At 34.3% G+C, this 22,719-nt stretch overlaps 3 protein-coding genes across 4 annotated transcripts; 2 read left to right on the forward strand and 1 right to left on the reverse strand.

The window, feature by feature from the left end:
- The first annotated feature begins 1,343 nt into the window (after positions 1-1,343).
- On the forward strand, positions 1,344-12,393 carry LOC106667427 (N-acetylneuraminate 9-O-acetyltransferase). The gene is made up of 13 exons (XM_014395381.2): positions 1,344-1,599; positions 4,262-4,358; positions 4,417-4,684; positions 4,959-5,078; positions 5,143-5,280; positions 5,338-5,567; positions 5,643-5,780; positions 5,843-5,991; positions 6,051-6,220; positions 6,278-6,621; positions 6,732-6,948; positions 7,011-7,229; positions 10,444-12,393. The coding sequence occupies exons 1-13, from the start codon at positions 1,431-1,433 to the stop codon at positions 10,567-10,569; spliced, it is 2,385 nt and encodes a 794-aa protein (XP_014250867.1). The 5' UTR covers positions 1,344-1,430; the 3' UTR covers positions 10,570-12,393.
- A 2,389-nt stretch (positions 12,394-14,782) lies between these two features.
- Positions 14,783-15,594, reverse strand: LOC106667428 (mpv17-like protein 2). The gene has a single exon (XM_014395382.2). It carries the CDS (start codon positions 15,491-15,493, stop codon positions 14,918-14,920), a length of 576 nt encoding a protein of 191 aa, XP_014250868.1. The 5' UTR covers positions 15,494-15,594; the 3' UTR covers positions 14,783-14,917.
- A 358-nt stretch (positions 15,595-15,952) lies between these two features.
- On the forward strand, positions 15,953-19,969 carry LOC106667430 (ubiquitin-conjugating enzyme E2 variant 2). Of its 2 annotated transcripts, XM_024225087.1 has the most exons (5): positions 15,953-16,389; positions 18,839-18,981; positions 19,049-19,174; positions 19,237-19,366; positions 19,870-19,969. In XM_024225087.1, the coding sequence occupies exons 1-5, from the start codon at positions 16,365-16,367 to the stop codon at positions 19,908-19,910; spliced, it is 465 nt and encodes a 154-aa protein (XP_024080855.1). In that variant the 5' UTR covers positions 15,953-16,364; the 3' UTR covers positions 19,911-19,969. The 2 variants fall into 2 exon arrangements, with proteins under 2 accessions (XP_024080855.1, XP_024080856.1); XM_024225088.1 differs by lacking the exon at positions 19,870-19,969 and having other exon boundaries at positions 15,954-16,389; positions 19,237-19,836.
- The last annotated feature ends 2,750 nt before the right edge of the window (positions 19,970-22,719 follow it).

Below are 22,719 nucleotides of genomic sequence, written 5' to 3' on the forward strand. Positions count from 1 at the left end.
AAGGGATCATACTTCCTCCTATATTAATGTCTTCCGCAACCTTAACATTCCAAACACTTAAAAAATTAAAAGTTTTAATAAATATATTTCAAATTAAATTGTTTTCCTTTGTAGATTCGACCATGCATAGTCGTTTATGATAATAATGCTATAAACAGCAGAACATTTTAGCAATGCTCAAATTCACCTGAAGCATCCTCTGGTAACACACTTTGTATTTATTAACAAAACACTGTCTACATGTAATAGTATCAGTCTTAAAAGTCTTATTAATAATAATATTATGTGTTTTTTTAGTGACTGGTTGTTTAATAATTTGTTGGAGTTGTGAGAATGAGGAAGTTTAGAAAAACACCTTTTTCGTTTTTTTGCTGACGTTCCGACCTTTATTCGGAGCATCTTCAGGGCATAAACTGTGGTGCTATTCTAGTGGTGTCGTGTTGGTTTTGTGTGAAATTGTTGTGAATAGCACCACATTTTATGCCCTTATCAATCCCAGGCCCTGAAGATGATCTCAATAAAGTTTGAAACGTTGGCACGATAAATAAAATGTTTTTCTAAACCCACATCACACCAGACCGCATCTCACAATTTTTAAATAATCATTTATTATTATTACTACTGTTATTATTATTTTACTATGTTTATAAAACTAAATTTATTTCTAATATGTGTACATGTAAGGTGGCTTAAAGCCCTATTTGGACCTTTCGCGGAAATAAATAAATTTAATATGTACGGTTTCGGTGGAATGAAAAAGCTAAGGGGTATTTATGGGTATAATTTATCATTGTCAACATCCTTGCATTTTTGCCTTGCAAATTGAGACAGATTTTAGATAAAGTTTGGCTTAAGAGAGTTTCAAAGCAGTATGTGATAATTTTTCCTTCAGATCCTTCAAAAATATTGGCCCTGAATTAACTGCAATAATAAAGATTTGATAAACGTTTTCAGTGAATCTTTGAAGTTTCGCTGTTAAGTTTATATGTATTAATCCATATTATGTTTAGTGGTCTAATTGAGCAAATTACTTTTTTCAATTAATTATTCTTTTTATGTAAGGTTTTGGTTGAGATGAAAAGTGTTTAGAGCAGCGGCGGATTGAGCCGAAGGTCGTGGGTTCGAATGCGTGGGTTCTAATGATTTTTCATCTCGACCAAGACCTTACATAAAAAGAGTTATTTAGTTTGTGCAATTCAATAGAAGGATTTCCTTTCCTTTAGTTTTAAATTGAAAATTTGAAACGGCACGGATGGAGAAAGACTGAAATTAAAGGAAAACGAAAGAGAGCGCGCATTTGGGACTGGGCGTGCCCAGTTGCGCAGCTGCAGTCGTAATCCTCCCTCCAACCTCCCAAGCAGATATCAGAGGGAGGACCTTCCTTCCTGCTCCTCGCTTTCCCGATTCCCTCCCAGTTTACTTAGAAAGACATGCCATTGGAAAGCGACGGTGCCAACGAATTTCTGCTCTGGGAGGGCGAGGACCGAGAAAAGTCGGTGGACGTCGTCAAGCAGATCAACGCCAAGAACGCAAAGTACGTCGCCGTCGGCCTCGTCGTCGGCTTCATCCTCTACCACGGAATCGTACATTTAAGATACGGTACGACCTTTCATCGCCAATTTAAATATCACCTAAAGTTTTTTAAATACGTTCCATTGACGAAAGAGTCGGTTGGAAATGATAATCGGCCCTGTCGACATCATTTTTACATTAACTTCCATTCGTGACAATTTAACAATTAATTATTTTCCTAATAAGATGACTTGTAATCAAGAAGTAATAATCAGAACAATTTCATTGTGCTTTCCTTTAAAATAACTAACTGGAGATTTTTGACATTTTTCGAACAGACCCCAGTTTTAACTCGATTTATTTAATTATGTTAAATAGTATCCACGCCCTAAAAGACATGTGACTTTGACTGCACATTTTCTTCATGTTAGAGTTTTCTCAACTTGGGAAATAAGCCCTGCACATAAAATATCAATGTACTGCAGAGGTCTGTGGATTGAAGAAAATTATCGAGCGGTTGGCCTAAAAAACAAAATAGACTTAAAGTAACAGTTTACTGAGTTTAAATGCGAAGTGTAATAAGTTACGTAGATAACGAGAAGAAAAATGTGAGGATGCAGCGCATACTCTAAAGCGGGGTATCTCAAATTGTGCTCTGCTGACCCTAACTTGGGAGTCTGCATCGAATGGAAGTCTTTTTAATTCCGCGGAAGTTTTTATTTTCCAGCAACAGTCATTGTGTTCTACACAGACGTGCTTTGTCCGTGAAACAGATGCCAGCTTGTTTTAAAAAAGCTTTGGATGAGTCTGTTAAAATTACTAAATATGTGTGGTGTGTAGTGACCGTTAGCCAATGATTATTTGGAGATCGTGAGGTGTGGTCTGGTGTGACGTAGGTTTTAGAAAAACATTTTCTTTACCGTGCCAATGTTTTGGTCTTTATTGAGATCATCTTCTGGGCTCAAAGTGTTTGTTTTCCAAGTAGAAGCGTCATTGTTGTGTCGTGTTGAGAGTGCCCCTCACCTATGTCACACCAGACCGCACCTCACGATCTCCAAATAATCATTATTAAATATATCAAATCGCTGCCATTGAAATCAAGATTTTTTGCAATATTATTTGACGATATGGGCAGCTTTCATCATTCCCTGCTTGTCCGTACAGAAGTGAGTCTGAATTTTTATCCCTCTCTCTGATACTACCATACTCTAAAGTAGCCTTCTCAAACTGTGGTCCATAGACCTCCAGGGGTATCTCGGGCAAACCTAGAGAAGAAGTAATTACAAAAATAAATGGGGAATGAATAAATAAAATTAAAAAATTAATGATGATGAGTACTGAAAACGAAAGTTTTTATTTTGCAGCAGCAGTCATTGTGTTCTCCACTGACATGCATTAGCCGTGAAACAAATGCCAGCTTCTTTTAAAAAAAGTTTTGGATGTGTCTGTTCAAATTATTAAATATATTAAATCAATGTTAAAGTCAAGACTTTTCTCGATACTATTTGATGATATGAGAAACTTTATCATTCCCAACTTGTCTGTACAGAAGTGAGGTGGCTTTCTCTCGATTATAGGGATTATGTTTTGAAGTTTTAACCCTCTGTGATGATGGACCACAATGTCAAATTGGTAACTGTTTTCAATGACGAAAAATGGCAATGTATACTGTCATTTATCAGATATTTCTATTAAAATTAATGAGACGAGGCTTAATTTTCAAGGAAAGAGCACCACAACTTCCGATGCTAATAGATTGCACTTAAAAAAAAAAAATAATAATAATAATCTACTTTTGGGTTAAATCTGTTGAGAAGGAACAGGAGAGGTCACCTAAACCCTTGGTGTTTTTGAAAAAAAAAAAAAAAAAACATTTGTGAGTATTCATTAAATTCACTAATTTTGTGGTCCGCTTGACCAATTAATATATTACAATTAATTAAGGTTTTTAGTTAAGATAAAAAAGTCAATGGCACGAGCGGGATTTGAACCAATCCGATTACACGACATTTGAAAAATGGCAAAAAGGAGGGAAAATTCAAAAGGTCCGGTTGAGATGGGAAGTTGGTGTCCGAGTGGATCGAGGTCAGGATAGCTCAAGTGGTAGAGCAGCGGCGTATCAAGCCGAAGATCGTGGGTTCGAATCCCGCTCGTGCCATTGACTTTTTTATTTCAACTAAAAACCTTAATTAATTGTAATTTGTGAGTATGTTGGATTCAAATGCAGGGCAGCTGGATTTGAACACGGGACCTTTCCTTACCGTGATGAGTGCCGGTCAATCCCTAAGCCATTGCGACCACCAACACCCCTAATATCTCCTCTTTGTTGTTGATGTACAGTGGAGGGCAATACTGTTTTTTTCGATGTGGACATACATTCAACATTGAGTAAATTTTTCTTCAAGTCTTGTCCTCCACTTTTTGCACTAGTCTTCAATGAGCTCAAGGTCTTGAATGTTGAAGGTAGCTTGGATAGGATTCAAGTTGGAGGATAAAATTGTGTTATTGTTATTTAATTTTTAAAGTAGCGTGAGAAAAAATTTGATAAATTTTCAGGTTGTTGAAATGCGGTTTTCAAATTACATATACACAAATGTGTAAATTTATCAAAAATACTGTTATCATTTTCAATAGAGGAAAAGTTGTTTATCTTCATAAACGCCTAATATTGTTTAATTTGAAATTCTTAAATTAATTATATGCATATAAATTACAAATTAGAATTTTAATTATTTCATGAAATTTTTAGGAACCGATTCTTGCAAATGGCTACTTTCCGGGGGAAAGTACAAAGGGGACATGGAGTGGCAGCCGTACGGCTGTATGATGCACCAATACAGCCAACTGTGAGTAAACAACACTTTATGTTTAAATATGATTATGAAAGTACTTTTGGTTTTGCAGGGACACCAGGCGGTGTATAAGGTACTTGGCATTTTTCGGCCGCCACAACCACTTCATCTTCATCGGAGACAATCGAGTTCTCGAGATATACAAGGCGTTCCTGAACCACTTGATCGGGTGGGAGGGCGGGCGTACGAAGCAAGAAGAGAACAAGCCTCAGGCATTCCGGAACCATTCTGTCTCTGATTCACAACTCCGTGTCACCGTAGATTTCATCTGGAGCCCATACGTCTCAGATGTGATGGTCAACAGCTTTAAAAAATGGAAGGTATATTGATTCAAATCACGAACTGGTTAGTTATTCGGTTTTTCTTTTTCTTTATTTTAATATGAAGTCATAAATAATTTTTTCAATAGGCTTAATAATATAGTTTCCAATTTAATTTATATTAACAAAATGAAGCATTGGCTGAATTATCAAAATTGCTAAGTTAACTTTTGTTCCAATTTTATCTTGCAATCTAGTTCTCATTTTTATTTGTTAGGATGCTAAATAGTTTTGTTTTATAAGTTATGAGCCACTGATTTCATTATAATTTTAGGAGCAGTCTGAGCCCCCGAGCCTTATAGTCGCTGGGTGTGGGAACTATGCGATTAAACGAACAAACGGTTCATCGAGAGGTGTTAAAGAATACGCTCTTAACTTAACTAGAATTGTCGCAGTGAGTTAATGAAACTAAACATCCCAGTTTTATTAATTAATTGAAAGCGATTCATTTTAACCAGCCTATCGACAGCCTCAATTCGAAAAAGAGCAGGGTGCTCTGGATACTCTTAGAACCGGTGAATGAAGATAAGGTACCAGAGGAGTGGGCGGCGCTGACCAATCGTGTCATAGACCAGTACAACTGGGCAGCAAGAGAGGTAAAGTTTTAAACGACAATAACCAAGAAAAAATACACTATAAGCTAAATTCTACAGGCCCTGTACAAGAGCGGAGCTCAAGTTTGGTCGAGCACACGCATGCTCGTTTCTGGTAATGACGCTTGGGACGGTTTACACATCCCGGTCAAGGCTTTGCGCCATCATACACAGATCCTTGCCAATTTGCACTGTAACGATCACATGGCTTTCAACGACGGTACTTGCTGTTCTTCACCTGAGCACCGAACAATGTTACAATCACTTACTTACACTTTTTTAGGAATTTGGTACGTTTTAAAAGAAATATTAAATTTAATTTACTGACGGTAGAAATGTTTTATTAATAATACTTCATTTTCTAGTTGTATATTAGGATTTGTAATTTTTATAAGAAGATATAAAACAAAAATGAAATTAGAACCACCCTCTAGTGGTTATATTTTAATCAATGCACTTGCCAAAATTGGCCTTATCATGGCATATTTTTACCTTTGTGATAGGTAAGATTTACTTATTATTTAAATATTTATTAAATTAATCAATTTCTTTACATTGCTTTTAGAACTAATTTCTTTATGAAAGAAAACAAGTATTACTCTTCGGTGAGTTTCTGGCTTCCCCTCGGGTATATTTTTGCCCTTGGGGTTTTCTTCACCGAGGACAGCCGTTACACGAAAGTTCTTCACAGAGACCAATCTGAAGAATGGAAAGGTATGCACGAATAAGATGTGGCAAAGTTATTGTTTTTATTATGACAATTTCATTTAAAGGATGGATGCAGTTAGTATTGCTTATTTATAATATGACTGGGGCCAGTGAAAACTCTCACATTCGAAACCATGTTCAGATTCTCATTTCAGCATACTTTTTCCTCTCGGGTTATGGACATTTCTATTATCTTTGGCATAGAACTGACGCCGGTGTTGTTCGATTCTTTCAGGTACAATGTTCAATATTCTTATTCGAATATTTCAAAATTAATTTTTGTTTTGTTTAGATGCTTTTCAGATTGAACTTTCTACCTGTCCTACTGTGTCTTTGCATGAACCGGCCGTACCAATTTTATTCATTTGCTCCATTGATTTCATTTTGGTTTCTTTTGGTTTATCTCGTCCTTATAATGCCGCCTAGGGTGACGGCGACGAGTGTAGAAGCGAATCCACTCCATTACCTCTACCTAGTTTTAAAAATGGTCGGCCTTTTCAGTCTTATCATCATTCTTTTTATGTCGGAAGTCTTTTTTGAAAAAGTTTTTGTCACACGTCCCTGGAAGGCTCTTTTTGTCACTACTGATGATGATATCCATGAGTGGTGGGTCAGATGGAAACTCAACCGCTATAGGTGATTTATTTTCTTGGTTATGTAAACAATTTTATCAATACAACTAATGATTTTTTATATATTTAAACCGCAAAATAATGATGAGCTAACATATTATTTCTTTTTTTAAGCATGTGCTATGGTGTTATTTTTGGTCTAGCACTCGTGACAGCCCAGAGATTCAATCTTGTGGATGATTCAAACCACAGCAATCTTATGTCGAAAAGACCTGCTTTAGCACTCATTTTTCTTTCTCTCCTCGGTCTGAGTGCTGCGTCTGCATACGCTTTCTTATGCCCGAGCGACCTCGACTGTGATGAAGTACATTCCTACAGTACTTTTGTACCTGTACGTCATATCAATTTAAAACGACAACCAGAAACACGTTTGAATCTTTTTGTTTATTTCAGATCGTATCGTATTTGGCGTTGAGAAACGTCAGCGGGATCCTCAGGACAAGGTATTCTACAATGTTCGCCTGGTTTGGGAAAATATCGCTTGAACTGTGCATATGCCAGTATCACATCTGGCTTGCTGCCGACTCTCATGGGGTCCTAGTCTTCGTGCCTGGTTACCCAGTACTTAATGTGCTCATCACCTCGTTCATATTTGTCTGTGCAGCCCATGAGGTAAGGAATAGAAAACATTAATATAACCAAACAACAGGCTTATTGGTTCTAAACATGCAACCAGCCAAGGTTTATTATCACTGCAAGAATACATTGCTTTTAGCTTCATTATATTTTGTGGTCTGTTGACCAAATTACTTCTTTCAATTAATTAATGTGTTTATGTAAGGTTTTGGTTGAAATGAAAAAGCTACAAGCAGGATTCGAACCCATGACCTTTGGCTCTACCACTTGAGCTCTCGTGACCTCGATCCACTCGGACACTAACTTTCCATTTCAACCTACAACCTTTTCGAATTTTCCCTCCTTTTTTCCATTTTTCAAATGCCGTTTAATCAGGATAGTTATACTTCGTTTTACTTATTAAATCCATTATAATTTGTGGTCTATTGACTAAATTACCTCTTTCAATTAATTAATCTTTTTATGTAAGGTTGTGGTTGAAATGAAAAAGCTAGTGCCACGAGCGAGATTCGAACTCACGACTTTCGCCTAAATACACCGCTGCTCTACCATTTGAGCTGTAGGGACTTCAATCCACTTGGACACTAACTCCAAAAACATCAAATTTTCCCTCCTTTTTGCCATTTTTCAAATGTCGTGTAGTCAGGATTTGATTCTTGGCGACATATGAAGTGGCCTGAAAATTTGAAAAGTTGTAGGTTGGGATGGGGAGTTGGTATCTGAGTGGATTGAAGTCACGATAGCTCAAGTGGTTAGAGCAGCCGCTTTATTGAGCCGAAGGTCGTGGGTTCGAATCTCGCTCGTGTCACTAAATTTTTTAGTCACGATAGCTTAAGTGGTTAGAGCAGCCACGTTATTAAGCTGAAGGTCGTGGGTTCAAATCCCGATCGTGACACTAACTTTTTTAGTCACGATAGCTCAAGTGGTAGAGCAGCGGTGTATTGAGCCGAAGGTCGTGGGTTCGAATCCCGCTCGTGGCACTAGCTTTTTCATTTCAACCACAACCTTACATAAAAAGATTAATTAATGGAAAATTGCTTTTAGCATTTTTTAAAAATAAAATTAAATTGCTTTTCAAGTTGATATTGGATTACACTTTTTTTTAGTTGGGATTTTGATGCAAAGGAAAAATCACTGGTATTTTGTTGTCATCTTCAATATGTGCCCAAATAGAAAAAAATAAAATTGTTAGGTTACCTGAGTTGTTACATAAATATAGTATGTACATACCCAGTAGTTTTAACATTATAAATAGTATTTTGTTTCTGTAGAGTATTTTCTGTGGAAAAAAAAATTCTATAAGCATAAATGTATTGGGTGTGTGCAAAATTTTTTTTCTTCAAATATTGACTTTTACTCTTATAAAGGTGATTATTACCTGCTAGCCCCATTAGCTCTAGGTGAGGGGGGGAACTTCAAAAGGGAAAACTCCTTTTGAATAAGATTGTTTTGAAAGGGGTAGCTGATCCCAAAAGTCAGTCTAGAATAAAATACAAGTGCAACATAGAAGCAGATAAAATTTGTTTAAGGCTAAAACATAGTAACTGAATGTGTGAGTGAATGGGGGTTCTGACATTTTCGTAATAAAAAGACAAATTAAATACGACTCGTGAAATGTCTAATGAGCTTGAAATGATGATATATTAGTGGCGTTGGATGATGAGTACTAATTAATTGCATGAGCTATCAGAGATTTCAGGTACTGAACACAATGTAGAAATACAATTAATTAAGGTTTTAGCTGAGATGAAAAAAAGTTAATGGCACGAGAGGGATTCGAACCCACGACCTTCGGCTAGATACGCCGCTGCTCTACCACTTGAGCTATCGTGACCTCGATCCGCTCGAACATCAACTCCCCATCTCAACTCCACCCTCAGGTGGTAGAGCAGCGGCGTATCTAGCCGAAGGTCGTGGGTTCGAATCCCTCTCGTGCCATTAACTTTTTTTCATCTCAGCTAAAAACCTTAATTAATTGTAATGATTTAATTGGTCAAGCGGGCCACGAAATTAGTGAATACAATGTAGAAAGAAGAATTCGATCCTTGGGACTCATTGTTTAACCCATGAACTCATGAATCATCCCTGAGAAACAAAGAGCTTGTTGTGTTTAACGCCTAAGTAATATCAAAGAGAAAAGATTTATTTCCTATTGGTCGCTAGGTATGAGAAGTCCTTTATAAAAATGTTAAATGCCGAAGGACGGTTTGCAAGAAGAATGAAACGCTGTAGGGGTTAAGAGCCCTCTCATAAAGTCCTCTTGTCTAGCGGGATATTCAAGGAATAATTTATTGCATACGTGCAACCAAATCCTTACTTCTTGGATCAGCGATGAAGGAAAAAGGTCCAAAAAAGGAACAAGACTACAACAAATAGTTGTTTCTGCTACCAAAACATTGGCAATAAGTTATTGAAAACAAAGGAAATTATGGTTTAGATTAAAAATATAAAAAAATTCATTATATTTTGAAAGTTAGACTGTTTTTGCTAGGAAAAATGCCACACCCAATATAAGCAAATACTTTATCATCATTGTAACTTTGCCTCAGGATACAAAAATATTTCTTAAATTATTTTCAATTAATTAAACTTTAAGTAAGGTATTGGTTAAGTTAAAAAAAAGTCAGTGCCACGAGCGGGATTCGAATCCACGTCCTTCAGCTAAATACGCCGCTGCTCTACACCACTTGAGCTATCGTGACTTCGATCCACTCGGACACCAATTTCCCATCTCAACCTCACTTTATTTTTTTTTTAAATTTCTCTCCTTTTTGCCAGTTTTCAAACGTCATGTAATCTATTTGATTCTCGGCGACAAATGAAATGACCACGGAGAGCTTTAGTGAAGTACTTAATTATCCTTATTAAATCGATTAGGTTTCGTGGTCCGATTGACCAATTAAATCTCTAAATAAATTAAATTTTATCTTAACCAATACCTTACTTAAAGTTTAATTTATTGAAAAAGAACATAATTGGTCAATCGGACTACGAAACCTAATCAATTTCTTACATAAGTTGACGTTGAGACAAAAAGTACTTTGTTTTCCAAAATAACTTTTATTAAAAATAGAAAAATACTAAGTTGGTCTTACCCTACAATTATTATTAACAAATCTTCTTGTTGATGTAACTTATATATTTGCAAAACAAGAGTAAAAATTATATAAAATATTGTTAATTCTAAATATTGTAATCAATAATTTTTTTTGTTGCAGGGTATTTTTAATATCTTTTATATATGTTGCAGATACATAAACTGACTGGTATTCTGATGCCTTATGCCGTTCCATCCGATTGGAGGCTAGTGTTGAGAAATTTCTTCATATTCTTGATGATTCTCGTCCCGATTGGGATTCACGATGGGATGTTCTGAGGCACCCGTGGTTAATGATTCGTTCGTACAGCCTTTAAAAATCTTGGCAATTGACCATATTTCATTATAACACTTCTGGATTCCCCCCTCCGCCTATATGTAAAAATGCGGAAAAGAAAACTGTCAATTAGGGGGTTCAGTTTTTCTTTTTTTCTAGAGTTATGTGCCTTTTATTTTTTCAAAACAGATATGTTTCTGTTGCATTAGAAAATGACAGATATTTTGTAAAAAGTGAAAGGAAGAAAAGGAGAGATTGTTAGGGGATAACATGTTACCACATTGTTTAGGGTAAAATTTAAAAATTTTAACTTGAAGGATCTCATGTCACGAACATTTTCACTTGTAAGAGACACACTTTCATTCCTACTTAATCGTTTTAGTCTGTATTCTTCATGATATTTGTTATTCTAGTCATTTTTTTTTTCTTTGTTTTTTCATTTTTAATTGTGTAAAGTGCAGTGCATATCAGAAGTTTATTAGTACGGTAATTCGAATGCATGTCTGTGTGTATAAAATTGTGTAAATAATACTTTTTTTTAGAAAAAAAAAATCAAAGGGGTAGTTTTTCAAAAGTGGTGAGTTTTGTATGTATAGTTCATTTTTCCATTTTAATTTAACCTCACCACCCAGAGACATGCAAAATGACTTGAGACATGTGATATTTCATAAATTGGTCCCCCCCCAGCTGAAAATGATTGTGGAATTATACAGAAAAAAGCAAATGACTGAATATTTTTTTTAATAAAATGTCCCACAATCAAATGGCAATTAACTTCAGAGATAATCTATTGTCGAAATAACTGCATTTAAATATTATTATACATATGAAAACAATATAAAACAGATAATTAAATTTTTATGAATTCTAAAATAGGTACAGTGAGATTAAAATATACCATCGATGTGATGATGGAGAACCAACAAGAGTAAAAAACTCTTTAAAGAAAAAGCTTTAAAAAAATATGACATTTTACATTTTACACCCTGTATTATGTAAACCTAATAAAATAAAAAGACCTAAGAAAATAAAAAGAGGAAAGCACGAGTATCAACAGGGTTTTGCGAATTATTAAATTTACAAAATTACGACACAAATCCTCTTAAGTATAAACATTTCTTAATTCAAAAGTACAAAACCCGACTACTTTTGAAAACTTACCGACACCTCACAAGTTGAGTTTATGGTTGTGACTACTTATATTATTGTTTCCTAATTCTTAATAATTGTAAATATGTTGAGGCTCGGTTCCTCTCCCCCCCACAACATGTTTGAACCATCGTTCCTCGAAAGTTTAAAGTTTGCAGGAAAATCGACTGACTCGAGAACCTGGGACCAAAGTGCAAAAAAAGTATATATATTCAGAATAAGAAAATGTTTATCTCGGTCGATAAAGCTGGCTGCTGTTTTTTATATTACAATCTTGGCTTTAAACTTTTGAGAGGTTGTGTGTGCGTGTATTTGTGTCTTATACAGATTTTAAGCAGAATGCTCACATTGTAAATATTTTTTTATACTACTGCCATTTTATACAAGAACATTTGTATAAAAAAAAAGTATTGAATACTCCGAGATTGTAAAACTGTAAAATAAATAATAATAATGGTGTCTTAAAGTCTTAGCAACTTTGTTCGTAATAGTATTAGGAGAAAATATAGACTTATTGTATATTTCAATTTGAATTTTTTTCCTTTTTTTTTTTTGCTTAGGCTTTTAATAGGGTCAATAGTTTAGGTTGTATATCACTAAACTCAAATTACTTCAAATATTAATTATCATGACAAAATTGTTACCTTTGTTGTTATTGTTTAAAGATAATAAAATATGATTATCGTTGGTAATAGTTTTATTAAAAACAAACCTAACTACCTCGATTAAATAATTTTCTGGAAATGTAGCCATTCAAAAAGATCCCGGGTTCGAATCCAGCGGCTCTGCATTCCAACCTTACATACAATTTTTTTTTTTCCAAACACATTGATATCTGCTGTTGCCAACCCTTGTTTAAAAAAAATTGTGATTGGTTTATGAAAATTTTTATGAATTAAATATTTCAATTAGTGAATACTCCTGCATGAAATGTTAAGTTTGAGATGATCCCAACAAATTTTCTATTGTTGATCATGGTTTTGGTCTGGGAGATGGTGAACAAATGTCGAACTGGCATTGGGTCACTTACTGGGTCTGTCTCTACTCATGGATGTTTTTTAGTTATTCAAAGCATTTCAGCATTGTGCCATCTTCAGTGAGGAGTTCTTGTTTGAATAACTCAAAAAAAAAAAAACCCTGAGAGTAGATAGACCCAGTAAGTGACCCTGTGCCGGTTCAACATAAAATCTTGTATTATTAACTAATTGTAAGATATGGTACAAAATAATTGTCATATTACAGTCTATATGTTGTATAAAATATATAATTAAAAGTTTTAACAAACTAATAATTTGTTGAAGTAGTGAGGAGCTGCCAGGAATGAATTTTTGAAAAACACCTTTTTCATATTTTTCCCCAATGTTTCAACCTTTACTTGGGTCATCTTCAGAGCCTGAGTGAATTACTAAACACATTTTGATTTTTTTTTAAAAATAATATAAATTTTGGAATCCAGATATACCGCTTAATCTGACATAAAAAAGAATAATTAATTTTTATTAAAATTATGTACTAATTGTAAGATAAGATAATAAAAATTGTCATGATAAAATAGAAATGAGTAAATTTAAGGTTTTCTTTAAAGAAATAAATTTTGCACAATATTCCTCGATAAAAATAATTTATTCAAATTTTAAAAGGATTAATGTTTTTTATAGGCTCTCGTGTAGTGAATGTCCAACCAAAAAACAGTGGTCAAACAAAATTGATAATAAAACGAAGAATTTATGGTCATGTTTCTGATTATGGTAATTAATCCAGAACTGGTATCAGACTAACAAAACATGCAGTATCAAGTAGGCATAAATTTGATTTTTCGAATGTTGAAATATTTGTCAAAGAGCCTCAATTATACGTAATTATTAAAATGGAAATCTATTTAAAAACAATAAAAATTATTCGATTACAACTTTATTTGTTGTATATAACCGTATAACTTTTATATAAATTTTCATGGAATTTTTAAAAGAAATATTGGAAAAAGTCTTTGTTTTGCTGTATAATTGTAGTTTAAACTATTTTTTGAAAAAGTTAGTGTCACGAGCGGAATTCGAACCCACGACCTTCGGCTCAATATACCGCTGCTCTAACCACTTCAATCTCGACAGCTGGTTTGGTTAGAGCAGCGATGTATTGAGCCGAAGGTCGTGGATTCGAATCCCGCTCATGACACAAACTTTTTCATCTTAACCAAGACCTTACATAAAAAGATTAAAAAAATAAATTTGGCACGATATTCCTCGAAAAAAATAATTTATTCAAATTTTAAATATATGTTCAAATACATGATTTATGCAAGGGTAAGGAAAAAGGTGAATTTTTTTTTTAGGATCTCATGTAGTGAATGTCCAACCAAAAAACATTGGTCAAACAAAATTTATAATAAAACTTAGAATTTATGGTCGTTTCTGATTGTGGTAATTAATCCAGAACTGGTATCAGACTAACAAAACATGCAGTATCAAGAAGGCAAAAATTTGATTTTTGGAATGTTGAAATAATGTCAAAGAGGCTCAATTACACAGAAGAAGAATAAACGTGGTCTACATACTAAAATGGAAATCTATTTAAGAAGCAATAAAAATTATTCGATTACAACTTTATTTGGTGTACGTAACTGCAAAACTTTTATATACATTTTCATGGAATTTTTTAAAAGAAATATTAGAAAAATCTTCATTTTGCTGTATAACTGTACTTTAAACTATTTTTAATTCAATTAATTATTCATTTTATGTAAGGACTTGGTTGGGATGAAAAAGTTAGTGACACGAGTGGAATTCGAACCCACGACCTTCGGCTCGATATGCCGCTGCTCTAACTACTTCAGTCTCGACAGCCGGTGTGGTTGGAGCAGCGGCGTATTGAGCCGAAGGTCGTGGGTTCGAATTCCGCTCGTGACACTAACTTTTTCATCCCAACCAATTCCTTACATAAAAAGAATAATTAATTGTTATTAATTTGTAAAAAAAAACTAATTGTAAGATAAGATAATAAAAATTGTCATGATAAAATGGAAATGAGTAAATTTAAGGTTTTGTATAAAGAAATAAATTTGGCACGATATTCCTCGATAAAAATAATTTATTCAAATTTTAAATACATATTCAATATGTGATTTATGTACAACTCGTAAGGCAAATATCACAGATCAAATATTGTAAGTACTTTGACACAATGAGATTTTTTTAACATCGAGTGTCATTTACCATCTGGATCGAGGTCATTTTTGATATGTGACGTATATATGTCATATCCGAGAGATATGGTATTGTCGTATAGGACCCGATACTTTGTCGGTAGTAGGTAGAAATTGATCACTTGAGCCGGGGGCCATACGACCCACTCTGCCATGTACAGTATCTTTCCCTTTTCGACCAATTCGTTTCTTATAGTCTTCCACGAAGACTTTTCGAGAACACCCAGGGTGAGGAAGAAAGCTGTGAGCATGACGGGCGAGAAGACGATCTGGTCGACGACCACCTTCTTCAAGACCATCGAGACAGTGTGACCCGGAAGCCAGACGTCCAGGTACTTGTACCAGTTGTGACAGAGGACACCGACGGTCGCGCCGGTCAGCGACATGTTCTTCGTCCTGGTCAGGTCGATCTCTTTGCACTTGCCGTGGTGTTTCCTGTAACTTTGAACGATCAGGTCACCGACACCGGAGAGGGTCACGGAAATAGAGACGTTAGTCAGGAACAGGTGTCTGTCGAACATGATCTCCTTGGCCTTCCTCGCCCTTTCCAGCAGGAACGAAATTCGCCAGAAAGACATCCTCGAAACTCGAACCCCGACCGCTCTCCGGACCGTCGTCTCGCCGATCTTTCAACTCTCTCTCTACTTGAAAAAGTTGACCTTCTCAAAATAAAAAAAACTGAAGGTTTCAAATTTTCACATTAAGAAAAAAAAAAGTTTTTATAAGTCAATGATAAAAATGTTCCTTGTTATTTTTTTCTAGTTTGAGAGAAATTATCAATAAAAAGGAAATAGAAAAAAAAATGAGATTATTGTTTAAGTAAAACTTGTAATCCTGAGGGTAAGGGATATGCATTTAGCTTCGCCCACAAGGCTTAGTCACACTTTTATTTTATTTTTATTTTTTTGCCTCGTCATACGAGAAACTTTTCCTTCTCGGACAAAACGACGAAATTGATTGATTATTATTTTTGTGTAAAATATCCTGGAATCTAGGTGCATGCCGGCAATGTTATATACCGGTGGCCGTGGATTTCTTCTGTTTCTGCTCTGCTGTCCGCTTAGGGAGAGTGGCAGAGTCACGGAACTCGGTCGCTTGTGATTTTCCCACCCGAGTCCCAGAAGTCCGAGTAGAGTTGGAAAGGAGCCGATCGCAACGTGCCGCGGCTATAACAGTAGACACGCGAAATATTATTTTCTGACAGATTTTTTTTCTTTTTGGATTTTCCCCCCTGGCCGTTTTCTTTTTTTTTCTTTCTTCGTTTTCTACTCGTTGTTTTCGCGGATTAAGCTCGTGCCGGTGGCAAATCGCGTGTCCTCCCCCTGAGGATAATCCGGCCCTTTTTCGAATTGGATCGAATTTAATTTTGCCCGGTTAGCTTTTATGTGTTTGGGCCCGATACGCCGGCGGTAACGTCATTTCTCGAATCGCACGGTTAGAGGCGGAGCCATGGCCAGTCCTACGGGACGTGTTGGTAAGTCTGCCCTTTCAACAGACGAGACTATCCTTTAATTTTTGACATGAAAACGCAGTGGATGAGGTTCGTATCCCTCGACCCTGCGACTAACCTCAACTGTATCCTTTCTTTTTACAGTCGATTAAAAAAAAAAATCCGTACATTCACTACACTACATAAAAAAATAAAAATAAGAACGCTCCATTCTATTTAATAATAATAATCTCTCTTAAAGGAGAAACATGGAAAAAAAACGCGAATTTTTTTTAAACACCCCTTCAACAACAAAAAAACCAACCCCATACAAATTAAAAAATTAAATAAATAATACCCTCCAACAACAGAAGAACTTAAAAAGAATAAACAAATTTTCATCAGGGCCAAGTGAAGGTCGTCGATATTAGATAACGAGCTTGTAAAATGAAATCTTTCACTCCTTTTTTTATATTTTTTAATCGAATTTTTGTCAAATTACATGCGCGACTTTAGCCCAGATCAATAATTTATTTTAGTTTTAATACGAATTTTCTCTTACTTTTTTATTTTACTCTTCTTACTTTACAACAATCCGTTGTACATTGTCCTTAAAAAATCAAATTGTTATGTAAAAATAGACAATTTTTTTTAAAATTTTATATTCAAAACATTTTTTAAGACAAAATTTTATACAATATTACACACAACTATGCCGCTAAACGTACAGGAATTAATGTAATAATTAAAGAAGTAATCTCTTTGCTAACTGCTCCCCTTGACCGCTTCATAAATCGCTGAGGATCGAATTCTGATTACACGACATTTGAAAAATGGCAAAAAGATGAAAAATGTGAAAGTTTGTAGGTTGTGAGATGAGTTGATGCTCAAGTGGATCAAAATCACGATTGCTCAAGTGGTTAGAGCAGCGGCGTATTGAGCTGAAGGTCGTGGGTTCGAATCCCGCTCATGTCACTGGCTTTTTTATTCCAACCAAAACCTTACATAAAAAGGATGATCAATTATAACAGCTATCACTTTGCTAACAGCTCCCCGAGGCCACTTCTTAAGTCGGAGGGAATCGAATCCTGATTACACGACACTTGAAAAAGGAAAAAATGATGAAAAATTTGAAAGGTTGCAGATTGAGATGGCGAGTTGGTATCCGAGTGGGTCGAAGTCACGATAGCTCAAGTGGTAGAGCAGCGACGTATTGAGCCAAAAGTTGTGGGTTTGAAATCCACTCGTGACACTAACTTTTTCATCTCAACCAAGACTTTACAAAAAAAGTAACTTTATGTAAAGTCTTGGTACATATTAATAATAAGTACATAAAAAGTACATATTAATTGAAATAATATGGTCAATTATAGTTGTTAAACATGGCCTAATTATAATTAAATTAATCTAAGTAGGCCCTGTTGAATAGGGTGTGTGCTGGTGTGGTTGTGAAACCATTAATGAAAATAATTACACTAAAATTAAATAAATTCCTCTAAAACCTAGGTGAAGGGTGTGTAGTCCTAACTGATTTTCTTTTTAGTACTCAGCAGTTCAGCGTCTAAACCCTCAACGTAACCAAGTCCCTGGTATGATGGCTTAGATTACTACGATATCTGCTAGGTTCCGTCCGAACCTTTTTTATTGGCAGGTGGCGGGATTTTTTGCACGGAAGCAAGGACGTATGAGAGCAAGCTGTGGACACTGTCCCTTATCGGCCCGTTTAGGGCTCAAGGGATTGTGGCAGCATTTCAACAGTATGAATGTGTACAATCTGAACAAAGAAGTGAATGTCATAAATGCAATAAATTATCCCTGCTTTTTCATTTAAAAATTAAAAAACCTCATGCACGACATTCTTCCAAGTACATATATTGATGTTTTTGCAATTTTAGATCATCTTGGTCTGCCACTTCACATTGAAACAACCAATCTGCACTGTTCATCACCTCATAAATATAAAAAAAAACACATTATGATTTACAAAATAATAGAACTTCTTATCCATCATTAGTCATTTTCTAAATTTTTGTATGTGAAAGTAGTTTGTAATGTTCTTTATACAGTCGTTAGATTGAGTGTAAGATTTTTTTTCTTCTCAAATCATGGCTAATAAAAGCTAAATTGTCAATTAAATGAGGAACGTTGTAGCAGTATTATGCTCTAGGCCCATAGACCGGTTGTAGATTCAGTTCCCATCATCATCCCTGTTTTTTTCCATAATATCTTTTCCCTAAGAATGCTATTAAAAAGGATTACTTTTAAAAAATTATTGTTTCCTAAAAGTCAAGTCCTTAATTACACCTTTTATTTCTATTTTGATGAATTATTACTTGGGAAATTGTATTTGAACTTGTGAACATGAGTTATAAATAGGAATAATTTAATGCTGATTGACTGTCTAACTTAAACTTTTGCTGTTTTCAACTGTTTTGTTCCTACAAAAAGTCTTGAATGTGCTGATTCTGGTTTTGACAATTTTTTTTTGTTCCAGTTGTGCCCCGCAACTTCAGACTTTTAGAAGAATTGGAGCAAGGCCAACGAGGTGTGGGTGATGGGACTATTTCCTGGGGCTTAGAGAACGACGATGACATGACACTAACTCATTGGACAGGAATGATCATAGGACCCCCAAGAGTAATTAAATTTCGAATAAAATTAAAATAAATCGTGTAGAGACAACTCATTTTACTTTAAATTTCAGACTCCGTATGAAAATCGAATGTATAGCCTACGGATAGAATGCGGACAAAAATATCCAGAAGAATCGCCATCGGCTCGTTTCCTTTCTCGAATTAATATGACTTGCGTTAATAGTACAACTGGGCAGGTAGTTATTTCTTTTAAAATGTTTATTTTCTGTTTTATTCTGCTGTGTATGTCGATTGGCAGGTTGACCAGAAAGCAGTTCCACTATTAGCGAGATGGCAGAGAGATTGTACTATTAAATCTCTTCTGCAAGAGCTACGTCGACTCATGACAATTAAAGATAACATGAAGCTCACGCAACCGCCTGAAGGAAGTACGTTCTAACGGCCCATTATTTTCTTTTCCAAATTACTTTATATTTTCTAATTTTTATTTTATCCTCGTATTTAAACCAAGAATGTTAAAACTTATTGGTATGATTTATAAATTTAGGGTTAAAACAAAAGAAACAGTGATTGCGTTCAGTTTTCATTTTACAACATCCCCTTGCCCTCCCCCAACCAAGTTTTTCTTTGTACATATATTTCAACCAGTTTTAAAACGATGGGAAACTTAATTAGATAGCAAACAAAATTATTAACTTGTACAGCCTTTTAAAATAGCACTTTTCAAAGCTTTTGCTAAATGAAATTTTTCCAGTAAATTGGAATTTTTAAAATTAAGAAATTTCCTAAAATTCTAATTGGCCATCAAGTGTGACACGGTCTGTTTATTTTTACGCCTTTTATTAATTTTTGTGTATAATTATTACAAAAAAAAATGTAATTACACGTTTAACTGAAACATTTTGTTTGTTTTTTTAATTGGGTTTTGTAGGCATTTTCCCAATGAAAGACTTACCAGTGAAGCCTGCTTAGAAAGGTACATTTCCTTTAAATCCTTATTACTATTTATTTTCTATATATATTATTAAAATAACATTTAAAATAATTGTAATGTGAGTTTCTATAAAAGATTGATAAATAAAAACTTTTTAGAAGCTTGTTTAGAAAAAACATCCGTTATATTTAAGAGACAAATAAAAGTAAACAGTTGTTTTGATTTTGATTCATTTGTATATTTTATTTTTCTAGGCTTTTTAGAATGGAAAATATTAAAACAAAAGATGTACGCTTGAAAATAAATACGTTTGACGTTTAAACAAAACAAACGATACAACCTAGATAAATATAAATCTTTTTTTTTACAATTTTTGTCTTTGTTCTGTTACTAGTATACTATGTGATTTTTTCTATTCTATCAGTCTTTACTATAAAGAAAGAAATATGATCAAATCGATATCTCAGTAATCAAATTATAAAAATTTAATTTTAAAGATATTTTATGATTTATAAATAATTTTCAAGAGTTGCTTCAAACAAATTTTGAAGCTGTCATAGATGGGTCAATTTTTTGTTCAACTGCCTCCTAAAGATAATTAAGAAAAAAATGGCTACGATTGGGTAAGTATATTAATTTAATTAAAAAATTCCAATCACAAATCAGTTTTTCAGTGGTCCAGATTTCGTGTAATCACTAATAATCTGATGAACGACACAGTTCAAAACCCAGATAATTTCAAAACCAGTTTGTGAGTAGAACCATTATTTTTAAATATTGAAAATAATTAAGAGATTTAACAGCTACCTTCAAGACTCAGTGCTGTTTAGTAAGTATGGAGTGGGTAAAAAAGAGATTTTACTCTTCATTGAAAGAAGCTGGAAAACTTCTGACTTGAGAAGGAATAAATAAATGAAGTACGGTAGGCTCTCGTCATCTGCGATAGGAAACACCTCGAATTTTAGGGTTCAAAGCATTTTTTTTCTTTGTATGTACCATTCAGGCACTTTCTGTTTTGTGTGTGCTTATTGTCAATGTTATGTATAACTTATGTACATATATTCCATAAGAAAAATACAATTTACGTTAATTCCATGCAGGAAAACAAAATAGTTACATCAACAAGGCCTTAAAAAAAAGAAAGAGTTAAATAAATGGTGATGAATTTGTAAAGTTTTGGGTTTTCATCTGCTGGAAATTTTGTCGGAGAGAATCCATTGCTTGAGTTAGCTGTTGTGTTACTTTGCCTTGTTCAACCTGATTTTTTCAACTTTTGAACTAATCAAAAGATTCTCCAAATTTTTTATTGTCCATTCCTGTTTCATGGTTTAGTCGAGTTTCTGTCTAGTGACACTTCTTCCAGCTATTAAATTATAAAATTCATTTTTGTTTATTATTTTACTGAAAATGGACTGAATTTCCTTGAGCCATAAACTTATCTTCATTGTGGCCAGAGGTTATCAGTTTATATTGAACACTAAATTAAATAAATATTGAGCAAAAGAGAATTATTTTTCCCTTTTATTTATCGAAATTGGTCCAAAACCAACCAGGTCACTTACACATTTTCATGCTGGCTGAATGTATCTTAAGATCCATATGTAAGTCCTTATTCTTTAGTTACCAGGGTACATTGACCATGTTACATAACATTTTATTTTGGAGTGTATTTGGTTTTTTTGTACAACCACATAGTTCAATATTTATAGGCTGAAGGGCTTTCTTGTATATTCTTGGAGCCGGGTTCTGTCAATCTGTATAGAGTAAACTGTCATTATACCGTGCTTTCATTCATCTACGGTTAACTCCCTAGATCTTTTTTTGGCACCTAATAATTTTTTTTCTTGTTTGTTTCGATGTCGTGTATAGGTACCTATTTTTTTCTTTTTTTTTATGTTTAAGTCTCAACTTCCCAGAAATTTGACTTTATCGCTGTATAGTATAATAATAGCTGCATCGGTGGTGAGAGATGGAACAAGTCCCAACTTTTTATTTGTAAAATTTATATAAAAAGCTTGATGCTGATTGAGCCTGATAGTCCATTTTTATTTTTTGTCTAATTATCGTGTGCCTTCAGAAAGGTTTTGGATGAATGGTTGATGCTCAGTCTTACTGATATCACCGCTGAGACATCTGTAAACATTGCAATTTTGACTGCATCCATTTTTTGGAACTGGTGTAACAAGTATCGGTCCTAGTATACTACCTTGTGGCACTCCGTTTATTAATTTTTGTTCTGAACATTGGTCTTCTTGTTTGACTCTAAAAAGTCAGGAACTGATAATAAATACATATTCCTTTTGTAGAATCCCTTTTGGTTTAATGGTGAGTCCTTCATGCCAGATCTTGTCAAAAGCCTCTGAGATATCAAGAAAAATGCAGAACAAATCTGTTTTCCTTTGAGTGATTTTTCTATCATGTATGTTACTCTGTGAATTTGGTCTATTGTTTAATATCTTGTTCGGAATCCGAACTGTTGGCCAGGGATGATTTCGTTGTTTTCTACAATGGGTTTTATTATTTTTAGTAATAATTTTTCAAAAAGCTTAGAAACTTGATAATACTGATCTATGATTTCACCTCATAGCCGGTTTTTGTATTATGATGACTTATGCAAGTTTCCAGACGCTGGGAACATTCAGTCTGATTGCAGGTATGTTAGTTTAACCAACCCCTTTTTTAGCAAATTTTTTTAAAATATTTCTCTGGTGATAATTTCATATATAGATATATAGATAGAAGTTGCAAAATATGAACAATAAAACTAAAAAGTAAACATTAGAAATATAAACAATTTACGGAAAGAAAAACATTTCACATAAGGTGTCTCTCAGGGGGCGACAGTAG

Source organism: Cimex lectularius, unplaced genomic scaffold, assembly GCF_000648675.2.
Source record: "Cimex lectularius strain Harlan isolate CLEC.00 unplaced genomic scaffold, Clec_2.1 scaffold10, whole genome shotgun sequence".
Classification (NCBI taxonomy): domain Eukaryota; kingdom Metazoa; phylum Arthropoda; class Insecta; order Hemiptera; family Cimicidae; genus Cimex; species Cimex lectularius.

Excerpts from the sequence above, each read along its gene's own strand:
- LOC106667430 (XM_024225087.1), top strand. The coding sequence starts at position 16,365 with ATGGCCAGTCCTACGGGACGTGTTG. Across the intron at positions 18,982-19,048 it reads TGATCATAGGACCCCCAAGA|ACTCCGTATGAAAATCGAAT; the intron begins GTAATTAAATTT and ends TTTAAATTTCAG. Across the intron at positions 19,175-19,236 it reads TTAATAGTACAACTGGGCAG|GTTGACCAGAAAGCAGTTCC; the intron begins GTAGTTATTTCT and ends GTCGATTGGCAG.
- LOC106667427 (XM_014395381.2), top strand. The coding sequence starts at position 1,431 with ATGCCATTGGAAAGCGACGGTGCCAACGAATTTCTGCTCTGGGAGGGC. Across the intron at positions 4,359-4,416 it reads ATGCACCAATACAGCCAACT|GGACACCAGGCGGTGTATAA; the intron begins GTGAGTAAACAA and ends TTGGTTTTGCAG. Across the intron at positions 5,568-5,642 it reads TACACTTTTTTAGGAATTTG|TTGTATATTAGGATTTGTAA; the intron begins GTACGTTTTAAA and ends TTCATTTTCTAG.
- LOC106667428 (XM_014395382.2), bottom strand. The coding sequence starts at position 15,493 with ATGTCTTTCTGGCGAATTTCGTTCCTGCTGGAAAGGGCGAGGAAGGCC.